Here is a 26,123-nt window from a genome sequence, read left to right on the forward strand (position 1 = left end):
GAACCTCCATACCGTTCTCCATAGTGGCTGTACCAATTCACATTCCCACCAGCAGTGCAAGAGTGTTCCCTTTTTTCCACACCCTCTCCAGCATTTATTGTTTCTAGATTTTGTGATGATGGCCATTCTGACTGGTGTGAGATGATATCTCATTGTAGTTTTGATTTGCATTTCTCTAATGAGTAAAGATGTTGAGCATCCTTTCATGTGTTTGTTGGCAGTCTGTATATCTTCTTTGGAGAAATGTCTATTTAGGTCTTCTGCCCATTTTTGGATTGGGTTGTTTGTTTTTTTGCTATTGAGCTGCATGAGCTGCTTATAAATTTTGGAGATTAATCCTTTGTCAGTTGCTTCATTTGCAAATATTTTCTCCCATTCTGAGGGTTGTCTTTTGGTCTTGTTTATGGTTTCCTTTGCTGTGCAAAAGCTTTTAAGTTTCATTAGGTCCCATGTGTTTATTTTTGTCTTTATTTCCATTTCTCTAGGAGGTGGGTCAAAAAGGATCTTGCTGTGATTTATATCATAGAGTGTTCTGCCTGTGTTTTCCTCTAAGAGTTTGATAGTGTCTGGCCTTACATTTAGGTCTTTAATCCATTTTGAGCTTATTTTTGTGTATGGTGTTAGGGAGTGATCGAATCTCATACTTTTACATGTCCCTGTCCAGTTTTCCCAGCACCACTTATTGAAGAGGCTGTCCTTTGTCCACTGTACATTCCTGCCTCCTTTATCAAAGACAAGGTGACCATATGTGCGTAGGTTTATCTCTGGGCTTTCTATCCTGTTCCATTGATCTATCTTTCTGTTTTTGTGCCAGTACCATACTGTCTTGATTACTGTAGCTTTGTAGTATAGTCTGAAGTCAGGGAGCCTGATTCCTCCAGCTCCATTTTTCGTTCTCAAGATTGCTTTGGCTATTCGGGGTCTTTTGTGTTTCCATACAAATTGTGAAATTTTTTGTTCTAGTTCTGTGAAAAATGCCAGTGGTAGTTTGATAGGGATTGCATTGAATCTGTAGATTGCTTTGGGTAGTAGAGTCATTTTCACAATGTTGATTCTTCCAATCCAAGAACATGGTACATCTCTCCATCTGTTTGTATCATCTTTAATTTCTTTCATCAGTGTCTTATAATTTTCTGCATACAGGTCTTTTGTCTCCTTAGGTAGGTTTATTCCTAGATATTTTATTCTTTTTGTTGCAATGGTAAATGGGAGTGTTTCCTTGATTTCACTTTCAGATTTTTCATCATTAGTATATAGGAATGCCAGAGATTTCTGTGCATTAATTTTGTATCCTGCTACTTTACCAAATTCATTGATTAGCTCTAGTAGTTTTCTGGTAGCATCTTTAGGATTCTCTATGTATAGTATCATGTCATCTGCAAACAGTGACCGCTTTACTTCTTCTTTTCTGATTTGGATTCCTTTTATTTCCTTTTCTTCTCTGATTGCTGTGGCTAAAACTTCCAAAACTATGTTGAATGAGAGTGGTGAGAGTGGGCAACCTTGTCTTGTTCCTGATCTTAGTGGAAATGGTTTCAGTTTTTCACCACTGAGGACGATGCTGGCTGTGGGTTTGTCATATATGGCCTTTATTATGTTGAGGAAAGTTCCCTCTATGCCTACTTTCTGCAGGGTTTTTATCATAAATGGGTGTTGAATTTTGTCGAAAGCTTTCTCTGCATCTATTGAGATGATCATATGGTTTTTCTCCTTCAATTTGTTAATATGGTGTATCACATTGATTGATTTGCGTATATTGAAGAATCCTTGCATTCCTGGAATAAACCCCACTTGATCATGGTGTATGATCCTTTTAATGTGCTGTTGGATTCTGTTTGCTAGTATTTTGTTGAGGATTTTTGCATCTATGTTCATCAGGATATTGGCCTGTAGTTTTCTTTCTTTGTGACATCCTTGTCTGGTTTTGGTATCAAGGTGATGGTGGCCTCGTAGAATGAGTTTGGGAGTGTTCCTCCCTCTGCTATATTTTGGAAGAGTTTGAGAAGGATAGGTGTTAGCTCTTCTCTAAATGCTTGATAGAATTCGCCTGTGAAGCCATCTGGTCCTGGGCTTTTGTTTGTTGGAAGATTTTTTATCACAGTTTCAATTTCAGTGCTTGTGATTGGTCTGTTCATATTTTCTATTTCTTCCTGATTCAGTCTTGGCAGGTTGTGCATTTCTAAGACTTTGTCCATTTCTTCCAGGTTGTCCATTTTATTGGCATAGAGTTGCTTATAGTAATCTCTCATGATCTTTTGTATTTCTGCAGTGTCAGTTGTTACTTCTCCTTTTTCATTTCTAATTCTATTGATTTGAGTCTTCTCCCTTTTCTTCTTGATGAGTCTGGCTAATGGTTTATCAATTTTGTTTATCTTCTCAAAGAACCAGCTTTTAGTTTTATTGATCTTTGCTATCGTTTCCTTCATTTCTTTTTCATTTATTTCTGATCTGATTTTTATGATTTCTTTCCTTCTGCTAACTTTGGGATGTTTTTGTTCTTCTTTCTCTAATTGCTTTAGGTGCAAGATTAGGTTATTTATTCGAGATGTTTCCTGTTTCTTAAGGTGGGATTGTATTGCTATAAACTTCCCTCTTAGAACTGCTTTTGCTGCATCCCATAGGTTTTGGGTCGTCGTGTCTCCATTGTCATTTGTTTCTAGGTATTTTTTAATTTCCTCTTTGATTTCTTCAGTGATCACTTCGTTATTAAGTAGTGTATTGTTTAGCCTCCATGTGTTTGTATTTTTTTACAGCTCTTTTCCTGTAATTGATGTCTAGTCTCATAGCATTGTGGTCGGAAAAGGTACTTGATACAATTTCAATTCAAAAAAAATTTTTTTTTAGCTAAGTAGTATTCCATTGTGTATATATATATATATATATATATATATATATATATATATATATATATATCACATCTTCCTTACCCATTCATCTCTTAATAAACACTTAGCTTGCTCCCATATGTTGTCAATTGTAAATAATGCTGCCATGAACATTAGGGTGCATATATCTTTTCAAATTAATGTTTTTTGGTTTTATTTTTTTCGATATATATCCAGGAATGAAAATGCTGTGTCATATGGTAGTTCTAATTTTTTTTACAAGTTTATTGGAGTACAATTGGTTCACAATGGCGTATTAGTTTCTGCTTTATAACAAAGCGAATCAGTTATACATATACACCTGTTCCCATATCCCCTCCCTCTTGTGTCTCCCTCCCTCCCACCCTGGACCCCCCTTTACCGCTTCCCAGCAGGTGCACTGTCCTCTCCCTGCTGGACTCTCCCTCTCCCTCCCATTCCTCTTCCACGGCCTGGTGGGAGAGTGGGGAGAGGGACAAGGAAACTTAGGGGAAGCAGCAACGTTTCAGCCTTATAAGAGTGAGGTAATGGCTTCCGTGGTGGTGCAGTGGTTGAGAGTCCACCTGCCGATGCAGGGGACACGGGTTGGTACCCCGGTTCGGGAAGATCCCACATGCCGCGGAGTGGCTGGGCCCATGAGCCATGGCCGCTGAGCCTGCGCGTCCGGAGCCTGTGCTCCACAAGGGGAGAGGCCACAACCGTGAGAGGCCCGCCTACCCCCCCCCAAAAAAAAATAAAGAGTGAGGTAAGTATGTAAAAAAAGATCCCAGGTACATCGACTCACTGGATTAAAAAGTTACGTTAAAACACGCAATTTGGCAAAGCTCTTCGGCTGAATGTTCACTGACGCTGCGTTCAGGATTCTGTACTGGGGGAGTACACGTCCGCTCCCCTCAGGCACCTTTGAGTCCAAGAGCCATTTGGAGAAGCTAAAATCATAGAAAACTACAGGTGCTCACGCACCCTTCAAAGGGTGTCTACAAACACACACACACACACACACACACCCACCCACACACACAGGGCACCTTTGGATGTCACAAAGTCCATGGATTGTCCAAAGCCTGCCCCTTGATTCCAGTTAAGAAGTTCTAGTCTACTTACCAAAATCTTGAGAATGTGGTATCACTGTTGACCCAGAGATTTCACTACCTGAATAAAAATGTCACATGTACAAAATACTAAATGGAAAAAACTCCAGTTCAACACAGATTATTTTTCTGAATAAAAATGTCACATGCACAAAAAGACTAAATGGAAAAATTTCCAATTCCAGACAGGTTATTTTTCTATGAGGGTAGGAAGTATATGGTAGCCGAGATGCAGAGAAGAAAATAGCCAACTCAGGGTCATGCAGTGTCACTGGAAGCTTCTTCTGAACCTCCCAACTCGTACTTCCACTCCTCCCCTTGGGGTCTGAGTCTTGCTTTTTTTTCTTGGGTTTCCCTGGTGGCACAGTGGTCAAGAATCCGCCTGCCGATGCAGGGGACACAGGTTCGAGCCCTGGTCCGGGAAGATCCCACATACCGCGGAGCACCTAACGCCCGCGCGCCACAACTACTGAGCCTGCAAGCCATAACTCCTCAGCCCGCGAGCCACAACTACTGAGCCCATGCGCCTAGGGCCCATGCTCTGCCGCAAAGAGAAGCCACCTCAATGAGAAGCCTGCACACCGCACCGAAGAGTAGCCCCCGCTCGCCGCGACTAGAGAAAGCCTGCGCACAGCAACGAAGACCCAATGCAGCCGAAAATAAGTAAAACAAAAATCTTAAGGAAAAAAAAAGAATTCTCATTGTTGTGCAACCATCCCGACCATCCATCTCCAGAATGTTTTCATCCTGTCAAAGTGAAACTCTGTCCCCATTAACCACTGACTCCCCATCCCCCTCCCAGCCCCTGACACCCACCACTCCACTTTCTGTCTCTATGAATTTGACCCGTCTGGGGACCTCACAGAAGTGGAATCATGTAACATTTGTCCATTTGTATCTGACTTATTATCCACTTAGCTTAATGTCTTCGCGTGTCATCTGTGTGGTAGCCTGTGTCAAAATTTCCTTCCTAGACCCCAAAGCCAGTGTGGACAGTACACAGTGAGTGAGAAGGAAATAAAACCGTGGGTCTGAAGAAGTTCAGATGTTTGCCAAGTGCAGTGGGAAAGCAGGGAATGAGAGGTGTCCTGATCCAGTTTGCACTGAAAGGGGAACAATTGATTTTGGCTGCTGCATAAATGGATGGGGTGGGGATTCAGTAAGAGTGGAAGTCGGGAGACCCAGATAAGGTTAGGAATGTGGCGTGGTAGTCCAGGAAGACGATGTCTGAGAAGATGGAGAGAAGTAAACAGGTTCTCTATATTTGGAGGGAGAATCAGCAGGGCTCATCGGGGGATCAGATTGCGGGGAGGTAGCGGGGCGCTATTCTGTTTACTCTGTGTGCACGTGTGTGCTTATGCCTCTACTGCTGAGACTTAATTGTTTCTACAAAGAAACACTAACCTTTCCTCTTAAAAGTGGAATTGTTAAATTTTCACTGTTCATACAAAGAAATGTCAATCTTTGAAAAATACATAAATGGTCTTTGTATCAATTAGAAACTTTCCTTCCTGTTTGTGGGTGAATAATATCTGTTGTGTGAATATACACACTACATTTTCTTGATCCATTCATCTGTCAGTGAACACTTGGTTTGTTTCCACATTTTGGCTCTGAACCTTGCTTTTGAATTATTGTTTGGACTTTGATGAGAAGTATCTCTGTTGTTCAGGATGTGCCCAGAGGTTTATTCTGTCTTCTGATCACTTCCATATTTCTAATTAGCCCAAGCAATGCATACGTAGAGTCAAATCAGTTCATCCAAGGTGCAGGGACTGAGTGTCTCTTTGGTTTGCACTCGTGGACTTTCTGAGATGTTCTAGGTCTCAGAGGCCGTGCAAAGAGTGTCTGAGGTCCTCCAGAGCTGCCACAGCCTGGCTCTCCTCAGGGTCTGCACTGCTGGGAAAAGCAGTGCTGCTTGAGGACCTGTGTCCCTCTGATGTAGACGTTGCATTGTTAGGAGGCAAATGAATTCAGATTTGCGTTCATCATGCTTTCAACCATCACAGCTGATTGGGTCCTTGTATAACAAAACAGAAGTTCACTCTCCCTCTTGGCTAACAGGCTTTCAAATATTAGAAGGTTGGTATTCTGTCCCCATGAAAATTTCTCTTGTATACTGTGAAATACCCTGATTGCTTTATCTAGTCTTGAGATCTGGATTTGCATAATCCCACCCCACCGCACCTTGTCCAAATGTGCTACAGTCGGGTGGGACCCATCTTAAGATGTGTTGGTATGTTGTCCAAAAATGGCGTAAACAGCCCAGATTGAATGTGATGTTGTAAGTGAGCAGGACCTTGTGGGGCCTTCCTGGGACGGATTCTCCCCATGTCTTCTGCCTGCTTCTTGTCTTTAGAAAATTTTAGCCTCCTAGCCTTCCGTGAGTTGGAAACAAACAATTTAATCAGAGAAGGGAGAAAGTGCCAAAAGAAAGGAAAAGAGTCCCAAAAGACCAAATAATACTAGTGTAGCCGTTAAACAAAGTCAAGGACCTTTAGTTCCTCCTCAAGGGCTGTAGATACTGTTCTGAGCCACGTCCTTGGAGCTGTTTGGCAGAGACTGAAACCCCCAGCAGGTGGAAGAAGTTAACTGCATGTTGCCCACAAGCACGTAGACCCCAGACCAGTTGGAACCAGAAGGCTGATGATGTTGAGTCCCCGTTACCTCACCACTGGCCAATCAGAAGAATGACCGTGAGCTGATCACGCACCCTGTAACCCTCTCTTCAACATGTAGCCCCTTTCTCTTTTCCCTGTATAGTCCTCAAGTAAAACTTCAGGAGGGGAGAGTTGGTTCTTCGGGACATGAGTCCACCTCTCTTCTGGACTGCCGGCTTCCTCAATAAAGCTATCTTTCCTTTTACCCAAGAGTTGTCTCTCAGTATTGGAGTCCTGAATGATGCAAGACCTGCCTCATCTTCTGTAGTTTTCTCTACATGAAAAATAATTGAGGACTATTTTTCAGAGTTAAGAAATGTGGTTGGATAATCACAACGCCATTAAGCAACACCTCGTTGGACAGCAAAGAGGCGAAGCCGACTGGTAATGACCACACACATCCTGACTGTGAGAAGACTTTCATCTTTATTGTAGTTCCCCAAAAGCTGCATCGCACGGTACTCTTGAACAATCTAAAATGACATACAAACATGCTGAGGCAAGTTAAAAAATTACGACTGAATTCCCACAATTCAATAATGAGAACTAAAAAAATACAAATTTATGCTTACAAGAATTGGGAGGAAATACCCACTATGCTATAAGTAGAATGGAAATATTACGTAATAGATAAAATCAACAATCTCTCTTGAAAATGTGAGTAAAATTGTATATATGTGTAAATATACAACAGCTACGGTTCTCATCACAAAAGTTTGTAGTAATAAGATGTTTCAAAATGAAGACTATTTCAAAACTATTTAAAATAAATATATAAATATAAAATATAAAAACACAATAATTTTATAGGTGACATTTTCAAAATAAGCCAGTGAAACTTAAGTCATGAGTCATGACCCTGTGGCTGTAATTATATATATATATATATTTTTTTCTAATTATATATTTTAATGTTATTTCCTCCTATTCTGAGCCGCTACACTCCACCTTCAAATGCTTCTAGACTGGGGCAAACAAGTGTATAAAAAATGGGACCTCCAATGTTCGTCTCAGGGGAGATGGAAATGAAATGATCTGAAAATAGAGGTGGTGCCTTCCAAAAGGGTGGAATCTGAATAAACCCTGTTTTCTTATTGTCCTGCCACAGACTCCTAGAAGCACGCCCCGCTCCTAGGAGTATAACACGAAAAGTCGCCTCCGCTCATTCTAGAAGATGCTGGCTTCTTCTCGATGATCTGCACAAGAGGCTTCTCCCTTCCTTCTTCACGGCTGTCGTCAGTGTCTGGATTGACCTCTTGTTGAACATCCTCATCTCTCCTGGGCTCTGTGATCTGGAAGTAAGAGAAGGAGCAAGGATGTCAGATTTCAAAGTGGCAACTGTCCAGATATAAAGGTTTTCACATTCTTAGTCAATTCTAACCAGAATTGAGACTCATTTATGATTGGAGTTTTATCTCAAATTCTCCATTCTGAACCCCAGTCCTGAACCATTCATTGTTTTCAAGTGCGATTCTTGGACTTTGGTGACCCTGACTCCAAAAACTACTGAATACACCCAAGGTCAGGCCCAGTAATCTGCTTCATAGCCCAGACTCCAGGTGATTCTGCTCAGGGAGCTGGCATTTGGAGAATGCTGCTTTAGTCTTAACTCACCTTGGTCCTTTGGCACCACTTAAATTCTGAACTTGGAAGCACACTACAGACATCACTGACAAGTCAACATCGTGGACCAGGAGACCTGAGGCCGGATCCCTAACCCTAACCCTGCATCCTAATGTCTATGTTATTATTAAGTTTTCATTTATTTACTTATTTTCTTTCTTTTATTTTTGGCTGCATTGGGTCTCTGTTGCTGTGTGTGCGCTTTCTCTAGTTGTGGTGAGCGAGGACTACTCTCCGTTGCTTCTCCTGACGGCTTCTCTTGTTGCGGAGCACGGGCTCTAGGCGCACAGGCTGAGTAGTTGCGACTTGCGGGCTCTAGAACGCAGGCTCAGTAGTTGTGGCTCGTGGGCTCTAGAGCGCAGGCGCAGTAGTTGTGGCGCACGGGCTTAGTTGCTCCGCGGCATGTGGGGTCTTCCCGGACCAGCGCTCAAACCTGTGTGCCCTGCATTGGCAGGCGGTTTCTTAACCACTGTGCCAACAGGGAAGTCCCTGGATCCTAATGTTTAAATAATACTCAGCCCTAAACTTGGTTAGTGTTATGTGCTGAATGTTTGTGTCCCCCAAAATTCTTATGTTGAAATCTTAAAATCTTAACCCCTAAGGTGCTGGTATTAGGAGGTGGGGTCTTTGGGAGGTTATTAGGTCATGGGGTAGAGCCCTCATGAATGAGATTATTGCCCTTGTAAAAGAGACCGTGCTGTGTTGTTTCTAAGCAACGCGGTCTGTAGTAGGGCAGGTTGAATGGACTAAGACAGCTAGTTTGCAAGGTTTAAACCAAATGTTTGCTCAATCCTCTGCCCACATCTAGAACTCTAATGTGTCAATTGTAATAAGCCATGCTGAAGATGGCATTCCTTAACCTTCAGTCGTTGTGATAAACCCCCTTGACCATAAACGTGAGGGGGAAAAGGTGAATTGTACTAGAGGAATCATTGGTCCAGAAGTGGTGAGTCAGGGGGAATAAAGAGTCACAGGTGATCTGGCCATAGGCAATTTGAAAGTAAATTTGGATGAATATAAAGCTAGTCATAATTCATCTTTTCTTATTGAACGTGTGGGCTGTTCTATCTAATATCCTGTTTGTAGACATTTACTTTGTTGTAGATAAATGCTAGAACCCATAACCCTGAGGGATGTCAGGCCAAAAATGAATGAAAAAGAGAAACTGGAAACACGGTATATGGAAAACAATCACCATCTCGTCAAAGCTGTTATTTGGACCCAATTGCTTTGGGTGAAATAACTTCAGTGAGACCCATGCGTCTGGGACAAACTGGTTTCCCCGAGGTCTGGTGCCCACGGGCCCCGCGGTGCTGGTGTCTGTGTGTGGCTGTCAGTCCGTGGCTGGCGCAGAGTCGGCATGTGGCTGTGTGCCTGGCTGGCCCCCTTCACAGCGTGAGAGGTGATGCGGGTCCAGCAGTGGGATTCCTCCGAGTTCCTCAGTAGGCAACACGTCATTCCACCCGCACCTTTGCGCACGCAGACCTACCTTTGCGCAGGCCGATGACCTCAGGCCTGCGTGGTCCTGGGGCCTCTGGGGCAAGAGGGCGCGATCTCTTCCCCACACCCAGAGCTCTGGATCAAAAGCCTGGATCTGGAAAGACAAACAGCCCCTGGCAGTGAGGATGCCGCTGCCTCCCGTTGCCCCGCCTCCGGTTCTTTCTCGTCTGTCCCCAAGTCCCAAACCGAGTCCCCCATGATCCCCACCTCCTCTCCGTCCCTCCCCCTCCCCGAGACCGCCACAGCCCACCCACCTGCTCGCACTCTTCCCGAGTGACCCGTGCCTTCCAGCCCATGGAACGGATGAACTGGGAACGCAGTTTGTGGAACAAGGCATGCTGGGAGCTGTTCTTTCCATAGAGGAACGAAACGATGGCCTGCTTGGGGGCCTGGTTGTTCTCTTCCATGTCGCTGGCCACATAGCTGGGGAAAGACATCAGGTCGCTGTCATCAGGACAGGAAGGGCCTCCACTTGAGGTCAGCTTCCCAGAAAAGAGGCAGGCTGAGCATCCTCACACGACCCACCCAGCCCTGCCCAGCGTCACCGGGAGCCGCCCAGTCATCAAGGAGCCACTGCCAGGCAGGACCTTCGGAAGGGTGCCTCTCACACCTTGATGATGAGGACACGATCCAAACCCCCCGTTCCCTTCAACTTGTTTTATGTGCACACACCTCTCTTCCTATGTTGTAGGTACATGTACAGTTCCTGAGGGCAGGAGCTGATCTGATCTGTTTCTGCATTCATCCCTCTCCTAGCAACTGACACATTTAGGGCTTGGTTCATATTGATGCATGAATTCAACAGCCTTTTGTGAATCTCTGTTCCCACCACCTCATATTCCCCAGCATGTAGGGTGTACTTTATAAGGTTTGTTAGATGAATGAGTGAATGAATGAATGAACATTTTATCTCATGGCCAAATGCAATACTGATTACCTGGAAGTCTCACAATAACAAACATTTGCCCAATGAAAAGAATTGTGCTGAGTGTTTTGGGAGTGCATCGACATTTTGACGAGACCTGCCTTCCACATGGTGTCTAGTCTAGTGGGACCGGGGAAGGGGAAGGGGGGAGATAAGAAATGACTATAATGCAAAGCATCACATTATAATACAATTTGAACTAAAGTGCCTCTGGGATGCAGAAGTTAGGGAGATCGGGCATCGTGAAGGTTTTGGTGTTTGAACCCACTTTAAGGATAGGGTCGTTTTCTTCAGATAAATGTATGGCAAAGATACCTGGATAGAAAGCTCAATAGAAACTTAGAGGGCAGGGTATTTGGAAGGAGCAGTGAAACACAGGAATAAAGTATCAGGACGGTGTGCTGGAGATTGCAGAGAGAGTTAAATCCCAACGCAGAACTCTGGCCTTGATTTGGCATGTCATTAGCCAATGAAATCGTGTGAAGCGGTCAGACCTGTGTTTTGGAAGGATGTTCAGGCAAATAGAGCCAACTGACTTGGGAGACTTGGAAGAAACATCAGTGGGGAGCATTTGACACCAAATCCGCGCTATGTGATACGGGCCCCGGTTGTGGCATTTGTCGTGGGAACGCAGAAACGGAAGATAATCACACTTGGTGCTGATGTGGGAAGACCCGAGACCGGAGAATTCGAACCGGAAACGTCTCAAGTCTGGTACTCGGGGGCAGGATGGTGTCAGTTCTTTCTTCCTCTCCTCTTAGGAAAGTTTTGCGTTTTGCTTTGTTTCTTTCAGTGTTTTAATTGACATTAGGGTAGTTTGTTTTGACAATGAATGCTATAAAAAACAGAACATGGTTTGAAAAAGAAACCACGGTACCGTAATCCTGTCATTTTCACACCTAGAGTCAGTACAAAGGGGTTTAAAAAAACAGATGAAAGGTCAGAGCCCCACGTCTCTCCCTCTGCCCTCCCAGGGTGTTGAATATTGATGGCGGGGATGGAGCAAGGTACTCACAGAGCTATGAAGAAATGGATTCTCTGGAATTGCCAGGGGGAGAGCCCGGCCCGGCTGACATACGCTATCACCATCGACAGGAGATACTGATGGAAAGAGGGGAAAAAACGTAGGAGAGAGGTCACATCCTGGAAGAGGAGAAAGAGTGGGAGGGAGAAGGGAGCAGGGGACGAGGAATGGGTGGTGCCACTTGGAGGAGAGACCCCCGTGTGGGGTGAGCCTGGTTATTTGGGGAAGGGGAGAGGACAGAAGGTCAGAGTTGGCGGCGCTCCAAGGATGGGAGGCTGTGGGATTGAGGGCGTGGACTTAGGGCCGCGGGCACAGGACGGTGTTCGCTGAACCGGAGCCAAGGCGAGTCCCCAGGAGCTGAGAGGAGAGGGGACTTAGGCAGCAACCACCAAAGGGGCACTCCTGGGGCTCAGATCCCAGAGGGGACCTCGAGGCCCCTGGAGGGAAGTGTTGACAAGGCATGAGGTTAGGAGGGGAGTGGAAACGTGGGTGTAGAAAGCACCCAGCGCGCCCACCTAGAACAGGCGCTGGAGCAGGAATCCATCTCAGTGGGTGACTTACCTTGTCAGATACTTCCAGGTTTTTGTCCCAGGCGAGGAATTTCTTAACGACGGGATCCTCTGTGAAAAAAGGGCAGATGTTGCCAGTGGGAACAGGGCTGTCGTGGGAGCATTCCAGAGCCAAGAGGGTGAACCGCGCCCCCCTGGGGAAATGCCAAGATGTGGCCCAGGGTGAAGCTGCCGGAAAGAGGGGAGGGAAGACCATTCACTGTGGGAGGAAAGGGGGTGACTCCCCTTCTGGGGGGGCCGAGTGACAGGGAGTGATGCCCCTTCATCATGCATTCACGTACCTGCAGAGGGCATCAAGATACTCTCAGCCAGTGTCTCAATTGACAGTCATGTCAGGGGGTGAAGATGGCTTGTCAGCCCCTCCTCCCCCCACCCCGAACATGCCAGTAAGATTCAAAAGGCCAGTAAGAGCTAGAGTCTCGGGTACAGTTGAAACCAAGCGCACCTAATCCTGTATCATTTCTAAATCTAACCTAGTCTTGTATCATTTCTAAGTCTAACCTCATCCTGTATCTTTTATGTGTCCCCCGTATCCTTTATCCGTAGACAGTCCGCCAGGGACGGAGAGCGCACCAAGTAGCAGGGAATTCTTTTCCACTGGGAAAGTGTAGTCATGGGAAGTTTTGGTTTGTTTGTTTTTCAAGTATAGGATTGGAGGTTGCTGGGCAGGGCGGTGGGTCCTTACCAAGCATCCACTTGAAGACCTTGTGGTGCTCAGGCAGCACTGAAGACACCCGCTGTCGCTTCAGCTTCATCTTGAGCCCACTGAACGACTCCACGACCCAGGTGTCGGCCTCGTGGTGCTCAGGCAGCACTGAAGACACCCGCTGTCGCTTCAGCTTCATCTTGAGCCCACTGAACGACTCCACGACCCAGGTGTCGGCCTCGTGGTGCTCAGGCAGCACTGAAGACACCCGCTGTCGCTTCAGCTTCATCTTGAGCCCACTCAGCGACTCCACGACCCAGGTGTCCTGGGCCTCAGCGGCCGTGTTGCCCTCCACCTCCGCTCTGAACGCCACTGACCTCTTCCTCTTACAGCCGGGGCGCTGAGGCGGGGGGCTGCAACCAGCCCAGGGAGCTGACGAAGGAGAAGAGACTACAGTATGATGCTCTCGTCTTGGGAATTCAGTCACTGGTGACCACCCAACCCCACCCCGACTCCGCCTCCCGCCCCGAAGCACCCCCGTGCTTTCCAGTCTCACAGACCGCTGACCTTGCCCCAAGTCATCTTTCCATCTTTCTCTGTCCATATCTACCTATCCCTCCCCTGACTCTTTTTGTCATTTGTCCAGCTTCCCGTCCTCGAAACTCTTTCTCATGGTAGATAATTTCTCCCACCAGGAATAAAAAAAAAGAACCCTCCCCTTGTTTCCTCTCTCCTCTTCTCTCATCCTTGGATCTCATCTCCTAACCCTGTTTCTTGCTCCCCAGGTGTTCCGTGTCCCCAGCTCCTGTGCTCTCCTCCCTCAATCCCTGGCTTTCTGAATGTCTCCTTTCTTTCATAGGCACCTTATGCAGGTGCTCCTTCCTGACCTCTGTACCCTTTCCTCCTTACTGGTCAAATCTCTGAAATTCCTTCTCATGCCAGCTCCCTCACCTGACGGTCCTGGGCTTTCTTCATAGACAGTCAACTCCAGGGGGTACCCTGAAGAGCTGGACTGGGAATTCAGCTCCTCAGCCTGGGAAGTCGGTTGACGATTGTCCATGATGTCTCCCAGACCCTTCCCTTCCTCGAAGCCTAGACTCTGCTTTGTCCCAACTCTTCTTCTGGACTTGGGCTAAACACAAGTGGTCGTCCCTTCTCCAAGCTGCGGGGCAACTGTCAGTGGAGAGAAGCTCTGGCGAGATTCTGTTGTCTACTACTGCTGCCAGGCACCAAGGAGTCTGGTCCATCCAATCGGGAAGGTCGGAAGCCTCTGATGTCATCATCGGAGTTTGAAGGAAACCAGTTTGAAGGAAAACACAAGTAACTGTCAGACCTATGCGTGCACTTGTCCCAGAGATCAGGGGTAAATGGTATCTCCTGCCACTGACCCAACCTCTGCCCGTGCTCCAAAACCCCCCCTCAAGGTATCCGGACCCCTCTTTTTCTTTTTGTCATAAATGGCAAAATTTTATTCTTTTTTTTTTTTCTTCATCTTTATTTTTATTTTTTTTTTTGCTTTATAACAAATTTAATCACTTATACATATACATATGTTCCCATATCCCCTCCCTTTTGCTTCTCCCTCCCACCCTCCCTATCCCACCCCTCCAGGCGGTCACAAAGCACCGAGCTGATCTCCCTGTGCTATGCGGCTGCTTCCCACTAGCTATCTACCTTACGTTTGGTAGTGTATATATGTCCATGCCGCTCTTTCACTTTGTCACAGCTTACCCTTCCCCCTCCCCATATCCTCAAGTCCATTCTCTAGTAGGTCTGCGTCTTTATTCCTGTCTTACCCCTACGTTCTTCATGACATTTTTTTTTCTTAAATTCCATATATATGTGTCAGCATACAGTATTTGTCTTTCTCTTTCTGACTTACTTCACTCTGTATGACAGGCTCTAGGTCCATCCACCTCATTACAAATAGCTCAATTTCGTTTCTTTTTATGGCTGAGTAATATTCCATTGTATATATGTGCCACATCTTCTTTACCCATTCATCCGATGATGGACACTTAGGTTGTTTCCATCTCCGGGCTATTGTATATAGGGCTGCTATGAACATTTTGGTACATGTCTCTTTTTGAATTACGGTTTTCTCAAGGTATGTGCCCAGTAGTGGGATTGCTGGGTCATATGGTAGTTCTATTTGTAGTTTTGTAAGGAACCTCCATACCGTTCTCCATAGTGGCTGTACCAATTCACATTCCCACCAGCAGTGCAAGAGTGTTCCCTTTTTTCCACACCCTCTCCAGCATTTATTGTTTCTAGATTTTGTGATGATGGCCATTCTGACTGGTGTGAGATGATATCTCATTGTAGTTTTGATTTGCATTTCTCTAATGAGTAAAGATGTTGAGCATGCTTTCATGTGTTTGTTGGCAGTCTGTATATCTTCTTTGGAGAAATGTCTATTTAGGTCTTCTGCCCATTTTTGGATTGGGTTGTTTGTTTTTTTGCTATTGAGCTGCATGAGCTGCTTATAAATTTTGGAGATTAATCCTTTGTCAGTTGCTTCATTTGCAAATATTTTCTCCCATTCTGAGGGTTGTCTTTTGGTCTTGTTTATGGTTTCCTTTGCTGTGCAAAAGCTTTTAAGTTTCATTAGGTCCCATGTGTTTATTTTTGTCTTTATTTCCATTTCTCTAGGAGGTGGGTCAAAAAGGATCTTGCTGTGATTTATATCATAGAGTGTTCTGCCTGTGTTTTCCTCTAAGAGTTTGATAGTGTCTGGCCTTACATTTAGGTCTTTAATCCATTTTGAGCTTATTTTTGTGTATGGTGTTAGGGAGTGATCGAATCTCATACTTTTACATGTCCCTGTCCAGTTTTCCCAGCACCACTTATTGAAGAGGCTGTCCTTTGTCCACTGTACATTCCTGCCTCCTTTATCAAAGACAAGGTGACCATATGTGCGTAGGTTTATCTCTGGGCTTTCTATCCTGTTCCATTGATCTATCTTTCTGTTTTTGTGCCAGTACCATACTGTCTTGATTACTGTAGCTTTGTAGTATAGTCTGAAGTCAGGGAGCCTGATTCCTCCAGCTCCATTTTTCGTTCTCAAGATTGCTTTGGCTATTCGGGGTCTTTTGTGTTTCCATACAAATTGTGAAATTTTTTGTTCTAGTTCTGTGAAAAATGCCAGTGGTAGTTTGATAGGGATTGCATTGAATCTGTAGATTGCTTTGGGTAGTAGAGTCATTTTCACAATGTTGATTCTTCCAATCCAAGAACATGGTACATCTCTCCATCTGTTTGTATCATCTTTAATTTCTTTCATCAGTGTCTTATAATTTTCTGCATACAGGTCTTTTGTCTCCTTGGGTAGGTTTATTCCTAGATATTTTATTCTTTTTGTTGCAATGGTAAATGGGAGTGTTTCCTTGATTTCACTTTCAGATTTTTCATCATTAGTATATAGGAATGCCAGAGATTTCTGTGCATTAATTTTGTATCCTGCTACTTTACCAAATTCATTGATTAGCTCTAGTAGTTTTCTGGTAGCATCTTTAGGATTCTCTATGTATAGTATCATGTCATCTGCAAACAGTGACCGCTTTACTTCTTCTTTTCTGATTTGGATTCCTTTTATTTCCTTTTCTTCTCTGATTGCTGTGGCTAAAACTTCCAAAACTATGTTGAATAAGAGTGGTGAGAGTGGGCAACCTTGTCTTGTTCCTGATCTTAGTGGAAATGGTTTCAGTTTTTCACCACTGAGGACGATGCTGGCTGTGGGTTTGTCATATATGGCCTTTATTATGTTGAGGAAAGTTCCCTCTATGCCTACTTTCTGCAGGGTTTTTATCATAAATGGGTGTTGAATTTTGTCGAAAGCTTTCTCTGCATCTATTGAGATGATCATATGGTTTTTCTCCTTCAATTTGTTAATATGGTGTATCACATTGATTGATTTGCGTATATTGAAGAATCCTTGCATTCCTGGAATAAACCCCACTTGATCATGGTGTATGATCCTTTTAATGTGCTGTTGGATTCTGTTTGCTAGTATTTTGTTGAGGATTTTTGCATCTATGTTCATCAGGATATTGGCCTGTAGTTTTCTTTCTTTGTGACATCCTTGTCTGGTTTTGGTATCAAGGTGATGGTGGCCTCGTAGAATGAGTTTGGGAGTGTTCCTCCCTCTGCTATATTTTGGAAGAGTTTGAGAAGGATAGGTGTTAGCTCTTCTCTAAATGCTTGATAGAATTCGCCTGTGAAGCCATCTGGTCCTGGGCTTTTGTTTGTTGGAAGATTTTTTATCACAGTTTCAATTTCAGTGCTTGTGATTGGTCTGTTCATATTTTCTATTTCTTCCTGATTCAGTCTTGGCAGGTTGTGCATTTCTAAGACTTTGTCCATTTCTTCCAGGTTGTCCATTTTATTGGCATAGAGTTGCTTATAGTAATCTCTCATGATCTTTTGTATTTCTGCAGTGTCAGTTGTTACTTCTCCTTTTTCATTTCTAATTCTATTGATTTGAGTCTTCTCCCTTTTCTTCTTGATGAGTCTGGCTAATGGTTTATCAATTTTGTTTATCTTCTCAAAGAACCAGCTTTTAGTTTTATTGATCTTTGCTATCGTTTCCTTCATTTCTTTTTCATTTATTTCTGATCTGATTTTTATGATTTCTTTCCTTCTGCTAACTTTGGGATGTTTTTGTTCTTCTTTCTCTAATTGCTTTAGGTGCAAGATTAGGTTATTTATTCGAGATGTTTCCTGTTTCTTAAGGTGGGATTGTATTGCTATAAACTTCCCTCTTAGAACTGCTTTTGCTGCATCCCATAGGTTTTGGGTCGTCGTGTCTCCATTGTCATTTGTTTCTAGGTATTTTTTAATTTCCTCTTTGATTTCTTCAGTGATCACTTCGTTATTAAGTAGTGTATTGTTTAGCCTCCATGTGTTTGTATTTTTTTACAGCTCTTTTCCTGTAATTGATGTCTAGTCTCATAGCATTGTGGTCGGAAAAGATACTTGATACAATTTCAATTCAAAAAAAATTTTTTTTTAGCTAAGTAGTATTCCATTGTATGTATATATATATATATATATATATATATATATATATATATATATCACATCTTCCTTACCCATTCATCTCTTAATAAACACTTAGCTTGCTTCCATATGTTGTCAATTGTAAATAATGCTGCCATGAACATTAGGGTGCATATATCTTTTCAAATTAATGTTTTTTGGTTTTATTTTTTTCGATATATATCCAGGAATGAAAATGCTGTGTCATATGGTAGTTCTAATTTTTTTTACAAGTTTATTGGAGTACAATTGGTTCACAATGGCGTGTTAGTTTCTGCTTTATAACAAAGCGAATCAGTTATACATATACACCTGTTCCCATATCCCCTCCCTCTTGTGTCTCCCTCCCTCCCACCCTGGACCCCCCTTTACCGCTTCCCAGCAGGCGCACTGTCCTCTCCCTGCTGGACTCTCCCTCTCCCTCCCATTCCTCTTCCACGGCCTGGTGGGAGAGTGGGGAGAGGGACAAGGAAACTTAGGGGAAGCAGCAACGTTTCAGCCTTATAAGAGTGAGGTAATGGCTTCCGTGGTGGTGCAGTGGTTGAGAGTCCACCTGCCGATGCAGGGGACACGGGTTGGTACCCCGGTTCGGGAAGATCCCACATGCCGCGGAGTGGCTGGGCCCATGAGCCATGGCCGCTGAGCCTGCGCGTCCGGAGCCTGTGCTCCACAAGGGGAGAGGCCACAACCGTGAGAGGCCCGCCTACCCCCCCCAAAAAAAAAATAAAGAGTGAGGTAAGTATGTAAAAAAAGATCCCAGGTACATCGACTCACTGGATTAAAAAGTTACGTTAAAACACGCAATTTGGCAAAGCTCTTCGGCTGAATGTTCACTGACGCTGCGTTCAGGATTCTGTACTGGGGGAGTACACGTCCGCTCCCCTCAGGCACCTTTGAGTCCAAGAGCCATTTGGAGAAGCTAAAATCATAGAAAACTACAGGTGCTCACGCACCCTTCAAAGGGTGTCTACAAACACACACACACACACACACACACACACACACACACCCACACACACAGGGCACCTTTGGATGTCACAAAGTCCATGGATTGTCCAAAGCCTGCCCCTTGATTCCAGTTAAGAAGTTCTAGTCTACTTACCAAAATCTTGAGAATGTGGTATCACTGTTGACCCAGAGATTTCACTACCTGAATAAAAATGTCACATGTACAAAATACTAAATGGAAAAAACTCCAGTTCAACACAGATTATTTTTCTGAATAAAAATGTCACATGCACAAAAAGACTAAATGGAAAAATTTCCAATTCCAGACAGGTTATTTTTCTATGAGGGTAGGAAGTATATGGTAGCCGAGATGCAGAGAAGAAAATAGCCAACTCAGGGTCATGCAGTGTCACTGGAAGCTTCTTCTGAACCTCCCAACTCGTACTTCCACTCCTCCCCTTGGGGTCTGAGTCTTGCTTTTTTTTCTTGGGTTTCCCTGGTGGCACAGTGGTCAAGAATCCGCCTGCCGATGCAGGGGACACAGGTTCGAGCCCTGGTCCGGGAAGATCCCACATACCGCGGAGCACCTAACGCCCGCGCGCCACAACTACTGAGCCTGCAAGCCATAACTCCTCAGCCCGCGAGCCACAACTACTGAGCCCATGCGCCTAGGGCCCATGCTCTGCCGCAAAGAGAAGCCACCTCAATGAGAAGCCTGCACACCGCACCGAAGAGTAGCCCCCGCTCGCCGCGACTAGAGAAAGCCTGCGCACAGCAACGAAGACCCAATGCAGCCGAAAATAAGTAAAACAAAAATCTTAAGGAAAAAAAAAGAATTCTCATTGTTGTGCAACCATCCCGACCATCCATCTCCAGAATGTTTTCATCCTGTCAAAGTGAAACTCTGTCCCCATTAACCACTGACTCCCCATCCCCCTCCCAGCCCCTGACACCCACCACTCCACTTTCTGTCTCTATGAATTTGACCCGTCTGGGGACCTCACAGAAGTGGAATCATGTAACATTTGTCCATTTGTATCTGACTTATTATCCACTTAGCTTAATGTCTTCGCGTGTCATCTGTGTGGTAGCCTGTGTCAAAATTTCCTTCCTAGACCCCAAAGCCAGTGTGGACAGTACACAGTGAGTGAGAAGGAAATAAAACCGTGGGTCTGAAGAAGTTCAGATGTTTGCCAAGTGCAGTGGGAAAGCAGGGAATGAGAGGTGTCCTGATCCAGTTTGCACTGAAAGGGGAACAATTGATTTTGGCTGCTGCATAAATGGATGGGGTGGGGATTCAGTAAGAGTGGAAGTCGGGAGACCCAGATAAGGTTAGGAATGTGGCGTGGTAGTCCAGGAAGACGATGTCTGAGAAGATGGAGAGAAGTAAACAGGTTCTCTATATTTGGAGGGAGAATCAGCAGGGCTCATCGGGGGATCAGATTGCGGGGAGGTAGCGGGGCGCTATTCTGTTTACTCTGTGTGCACGTGTGTGCTTATGCCTCTACTGCTGAGACTTAATTGTTTCTACAAAGAAACACTAACCTTTCCTCTTAAAAGTGGAATTGTTAAATTTTCACTGTTCATACAAAGAAATGTCAATCTTTGAAAAATACATAAATGGTCTTTGTATCAATTAGAAACTTTCCTTCCTGTTTGTGGGTGAATAATATCTGTTGTGTGAATATACACACTACATTTTCTTGATCCATTCATCTGTCAGTGAACACTTGGTTTGTTTCCACATTTTGGCTCTGAACCTTGCTTTTGAATTATTGTTTGGACTTTGATGAGAAGTATCTCTGTTGTTCAGGATGTGCCCAGAGGTTTATTCTGTCTTCTGATCACTTCCATATTTCTAATTAGCCCAAGCAATGCATACGTAGAGTCAAATCAGTTCATCCAAGGTGCAGGGACTGAGTGTCTCTTTGGTTTGCACTCGTGGACTTTCTGAGATGTTCTAGGTCTCAGAGGCCGTGCAAAGAGTGTCTGAGGTCCTCCAGAGCTGCCACAGCCTGGCTCTCCTCAGGGTCTGCACTGCTGGGAAAAGCAGTGCTGCTTGAGGACCTGTGTCCCTCTGATGTAGACGTTGCATTGTTAGGAGGCAAATGAATTCAGATTTGCGTTCATCATGCTTTCAACCATCACAGCTGATTGGGTCCTTGTATAACAAAACAGAAGTTCACTCTCCCTCTTGGCTAACAGGCTTTCAAATATTAGAAGGTTGGTATTCTGTCCCCATGAAAATTTCTCTTGTATACTGTGAAATACCCTGATTGCTTTATCTAGTCTTGAGATCTGGATTTGCATAATCCCACCCCACCGCACCTTGTCCAAATGTGCTACAGTCGGGTGGGACCCATCTTAAGATGTGTTGGTATGTTGTCCAAAAATGGCGTAAACAGCCCAGATTGAATGTGATGTTGTAAGTGAGCAGGACCTTGTGGGGCCTTCCTGGGACGGATTCTCCCCATGTCTTCTGCCTGCTTCTTGTCTTTAGAAAATTTTAGCCTCCTAGCCTTCCGTGAGTTGGAAACAAACAATTTAATCAGAGAAGGGAGAAAGTGCCAAAAGAAAGGAAAAGAGTCCCAAAAGACCAAATAATACTAGTGTAGCCGTTAAACAAAGCCAAGGACCTTTAGTTCCTCCTCAGGGGCTGTAGATACTGTTCTGAGCCACGTCCTTGGAGCTGTTTTGCAGAGACTGAAGCCCCCAGCAGGGGGGAGGAAGGTAACTGCATGCTGCCCACAAGCACGTAGACCCCAGACCAGCTGGAACCAGCCGGTTGATGATGTTGACCTCAGATTACCTCACCACCAACCAATCGGAAGAATGTCCACAAGCTGACCACACACCCCTCAACCTCCTCTCCCTCACCCCACTCGTTTGTAATTCACTTTAAACATTTTTTAAATTTTATATTGGGAGTATAGTTGATGTACAGTGTTGTGTGTGTTTCCGGTGTACAGCAAAGTGATTCAGTTATATGGACACAGATATCTATTCTTTTTCAGATTGTTTTCCCATTTAGGTTATTACCGAATTTTGCTTTTTTTTCGTGGTGCTGTGTGGCTTGTAGGATCTCAGTTCCCTGACCAGGGATTGAGCCAGGGCCACGGCCGTGAAAGACCACAATCCTAACTTCTGGGCCACCAGGGAACTCCCTAGGTTAATACAGAATATTGAGTAGAGATCCCTGTGCTCTACAGGAGGTCCTTGTTGATTTCCTGTTTTATATATAGTTGTGTGCATATGTTAGCCCCAACCTCCTGATCTATCCCTCTCCCCCACCTTTTCCCTTTGGTAAACATAAGTTTTTTTTCTATGTCTGTGAGTCTGTTTCTGTTTTGTTAAGAAGTTCATTCGTATCACTGTTTTAGATTCCACATAGGAGTGATAGCATATGGTATTTGTCTTTGTCTGACATCCTTCACTTAGTATGATAATCTCTAGGTCCATCCATGTTGCTGCACATGGCATAATCTCATTCTTTTTTATGGCTGAGTAGTATTCCATCACACATATGTACCACATCTTCCCTATGCATTCCTCTGTCGATGGACATTTAAGTTGCTTCCATGTCTTGGCTATTGTAAATCGTACTGCTATACATATTGGGGTGCATGTGTCTTCTTGAATTATGGTTTTCTCTGGGTATATGCCCAGGAGTGGGATTGCTGGGTCCTACGGTAGCTCTAGCTTTAGTGTTTTGAGGAACCTCCACACTGTTCTGCATAGCGGCAGCACCAGTGTACATTCCCACCAACAGCCTCACCCCACCTGTAAACACCTTTCCCTGAAAGCCACTGGGGAGTGGGGGCCTTTTGAGCCCTAGATACCTGGACCCCTTGCTTGTTGCCCTGCCATAAACGTGGCACTTTCCTTCACCGTGACCCGTGTCAGTAGATTGACTTTAGTGCGTGCAGGCGAGTGGACCCAAGTTTGGTTCAGTAACAGCGTGTTTGGAGATAAGCAAAACTATCACCTCTCCTCCTCTCTTTTCCTCCTGTGGATGCAGTTTAATATAACAACGGCTGTAGCTCTAGTGCAGAAATATCAGTAGGGTGAAGCAGAAGTGCTTTGTCAATACAATCCTTTGGGCATGAGAGTCACGTGGAGAAAATATTCCAACACAGATGCCTGGACCCAGCCTCACAGATTCTAATTCCACAGCACTGAGCCAGGGCCTAATTTTAACCTTCTCAATTGACATGCTTCTGATTTGGAAATGACTGGGTGGGATGTGCCACCCAGGCTGGTGCAGTAGGGGGTCTTCAAGGCGTCGTTGAATGCAATAAGCAGGAGGGAGGTGAACCGTGACCTGGATTTCAACCAGGCAGCCTCTGGCAGGGCTGTGGCCGGGCCATGGGTCCACAGCTGAGCGGACGTCTGTGTCAGCCTGCAGTCCTCCTGCCAACGGGTCCGTGACAAGCCCTCCAGCGGCCTTGTGCTGCTGCGGATGAGCAGCCCTGGGATCGGAGTTCAGCCCAGGCACCTACCTGGTACATACATAGTGCATGTGCTTGTGAGGAAACCGTCCTCTCCACCAGGAAGCCTGGAGCACATCCTCCCGTACAGCCCTCAGAGGGGACCAACCCTGCTGACACCTTGATCTCAGACTTGCAGCCTGCGTAAATGTCGGACAGTACATTTGTGTTGCTTAAGCCCGCCAGTGTGTCGTATTTTGTGACGCAGCCCAAGTAAACTGCTACGACCTGTATTTTGAATAAGAAGGAATTCACATGAGACGGTCACTTTCCTGCTTCCCCTGCCTTTATTTTTTTTATTTTTATTTGTAAAAAATTATTTATCTCTCTTAGGCTGCATCGTGTCTAATTGCAGCACGCGGGCTTAATTGCCCCATGGCGTGTGGGATCTTAGCTCCCGGACCAGTGTTCCCAGGCTTTGAACCCACGTACCCTGTATTAGAAGGCAGATTCTTTACCACTGGAACACCAGGGAAGTCCCTCCCCTGCCTTTAAATTAAGACGTGTCGCTGAGCTTCAAAGAAGAGCCTGTCCTTTTCTGTTAGATTACAAACTTGAGTTTTCTTCTTAAACATTGCGTTTCCTGGTTGTGGTACATGTGTTAGTGTTGAAAAAAATGGTTGAGAGACTTTAAGAGGAAAATGATTTTACAAATCCTGACGATGGGTGCCAGTTATCTTGATAAAATTGGTATGTTAAGAGACCCAAAATAAACAGGAGAAAACACAGGCAACTACTTAGGAAATGCAGGATGGGAAAGGCTTCTTCAAGTACAGTGTCCAAGCTGATGAAAAGTATGAAGTGAAAGTGAAAGATTTGAACACAAAATATCTTTTTAAGTGTCTGTATAACAGAATGTGAGAGTAAAAAATTAAGTTAAAAAGTTAAAGAACAGGGATTGACAGATACACACTTTTATATGTAAAATAGATAAACAGTAAGGACCTACTGTATAGCCCAGGGAACTATGTTCAATATCTTGTAATAACCCATAATGGAAAAAAGAACCTGAAAAAGAATACATATATTCTTACATAAATACATGTAACTGAGTCACTTTGCTGTACACCTGAAATATTGTAAACGAAGTCTACTTCAATAAAAATAGATAAGTGACAAAGTAGGGAAAATATCTGTATTTAATAGAAATGCAGATACAAAAAGAGAAAGCTTTATATTGTAAATATCCATATATATGAAGAGATCTTAATGAAAGCAAACTAAAAGGTGGCCATTGCTGCTTCTGGTCGAGGTGAAATCGCAGGGTCCAGGTTTACCCTCCTAGCTTCAACAACTTTAAAAAGGGGGAAATGTATGAAATGACAGTTTTTCGCCTTTTGGAGAGAGGGGTGAGTCGTGAGAGACATCAGCTGACTGCTGGACATCCTGTTCATTGGGATGACTCCGTACTTATTATTCCCTTTTTTAGAGCATTTCCTCAAGACAACTTGTAATAGAAAGACTTCCAGAGAGTGTCCAGGGCAGGCTGGGGAGCCCAGCATGTCTCTGGGCTGAAGGGATAGAGTGAGGTGTTGAGGTGGGCACAGCAGCTGGGGTTCACAGGCCACCCCAGTCTTCTGCTGAGACACGGTCAGTGCACGTGGGTGAGGTGAGAACTGGAGGCCTGGTGGCGTGCTCATGGGCGCACTGCCCTTCCAAGGCGCTTCCCAGCAAGGTACTCCGTGTAGCTGATGTCCTTACGTGGTGAACTTGGAAAATGCGAGAAATGCGCCCTGGAGGTTTGCCAGGCTCAGGCTCAGAGGAGGTGTGGTCGCTGTCATTCCCACACAAGCAGCATTTCATCGGTGAGAATTCAGGCAGAGTCCACAGTCAGCAGCAGCAAGAACTGGAAAAGACCATTCGTGGCTCTAAGCAGCCACTTCCAAGAGCAGTTTTGGAGAAGCACACATTTTGTGCAGGATTCGTTTAATGTGGCAGTTCAGCTGGGGAAATCAGGAATGGGTTAGGTGCTTATTCATTTGCATGAATCATCACTTCTTATTTCCGTTTTTAGAGGATTTCCTCAAGACGCTTGTAATATAAATACTTCCTCTGTCCCTTTCGTAAGTATCTAAATCTTTTTAAAAGCTAAATCAGTCTCTTGCCAGCATTACAACCCAGGAATGTTTCTGTTAAGGACCTGAGAGCTATCTTCTTTATCTCTCTGTCACCAGGGGAGTTTAGGCTAGGTGTTAGGCACTTTCCTCTGAGCTATAAGTACGTGCTTGTCCTAGAGATAGGAGAAGTTGTCTTTCTCCTTTGGATAAAGGGTATTAACTAGCATGGACAACCACCGAGATGACCAGGTGAATTTAGGATGTACTCTGAAAGAATGTATGCCATTTTTATGGTGGTGTCAAGTCTATTCCCATGAGGCAAGTTCCCGTTTATCTTGAGAACCTGTATGCAACAGATTTTATCTGCTGAGCTCTAAAAAAAAAAGGTGAGGTTGATTTCATTTGCACAAACATTAGTGATTCACCTGTGGGTGCACAGCACAGTCTGGTTTAATGGTTATTCAACAGTAAAACCGTTTTCTTTATCTCTACATTTGTGGAGAGGATTTTCTCGGTTGGCGAGAGATTTTATTTTTATTTTTATTTTGTGTGTTCGTTAATTAATTAATTAATGAGACTGTGCTGCGCAGCATGCGGGATCTTAGTTCCCCAACCAGGAATCAAACACGTGCCCCCTGCAGTGGAAACTGGGAGTCTTCACCACTGGACCACCAGGGAAGTCCCTGGAGATT

General features: G+C 44.6%; 1 protein-coding gene and 1 long non-coding RNA gene across 2 annotated transcripts in view; one reads left to right on the forward strand and one right to left on the reverse strand.

Moving 5' to 3' along the window:
- Positions 1-26,123, forward strand: part of LOC307056535 — a 110,001-nt gene that overhangs the window by 69,787 nt on the left and 14,091 nt on the right. The gene's annotated exons all lie outside the window — the stretch shown is intronic.
- LOC307056616 (speedy protein E4-like) lies at positions 7,728-13,962 on the reverse strand (the record flags this gene model as incomplete). The annotated part of the gene is made up of 7 exons (XM_079709440.1): positions 7,728-7,907; positions 9,728-9,832; positions 9,993-10,161; positions 11,679-11,764; positions 12,249-12,307; positions 13,113-13,334; positions 13,854-13,962. The coding sequence occupies 7 exons, from the start codon at positions 13,960-13,962 to the stop codon at positions 7,728-7,730; spliced, it is 930 nt and encodes a 309-aa protein (XP_079565566.1).

The sequence above is a fragment of the Hyperoodon ampullatus genome (assembly GCF_949752795.1).
Source record: "Hyperoodon ampullatus genome assembly, chromosome: 7".
NCBI lineage: Eukaryota > Metazoa > Chordata > Mammalia > Artiodactyla > Ziphiidae > Hyperoodon > Hyperoodon ampullatus.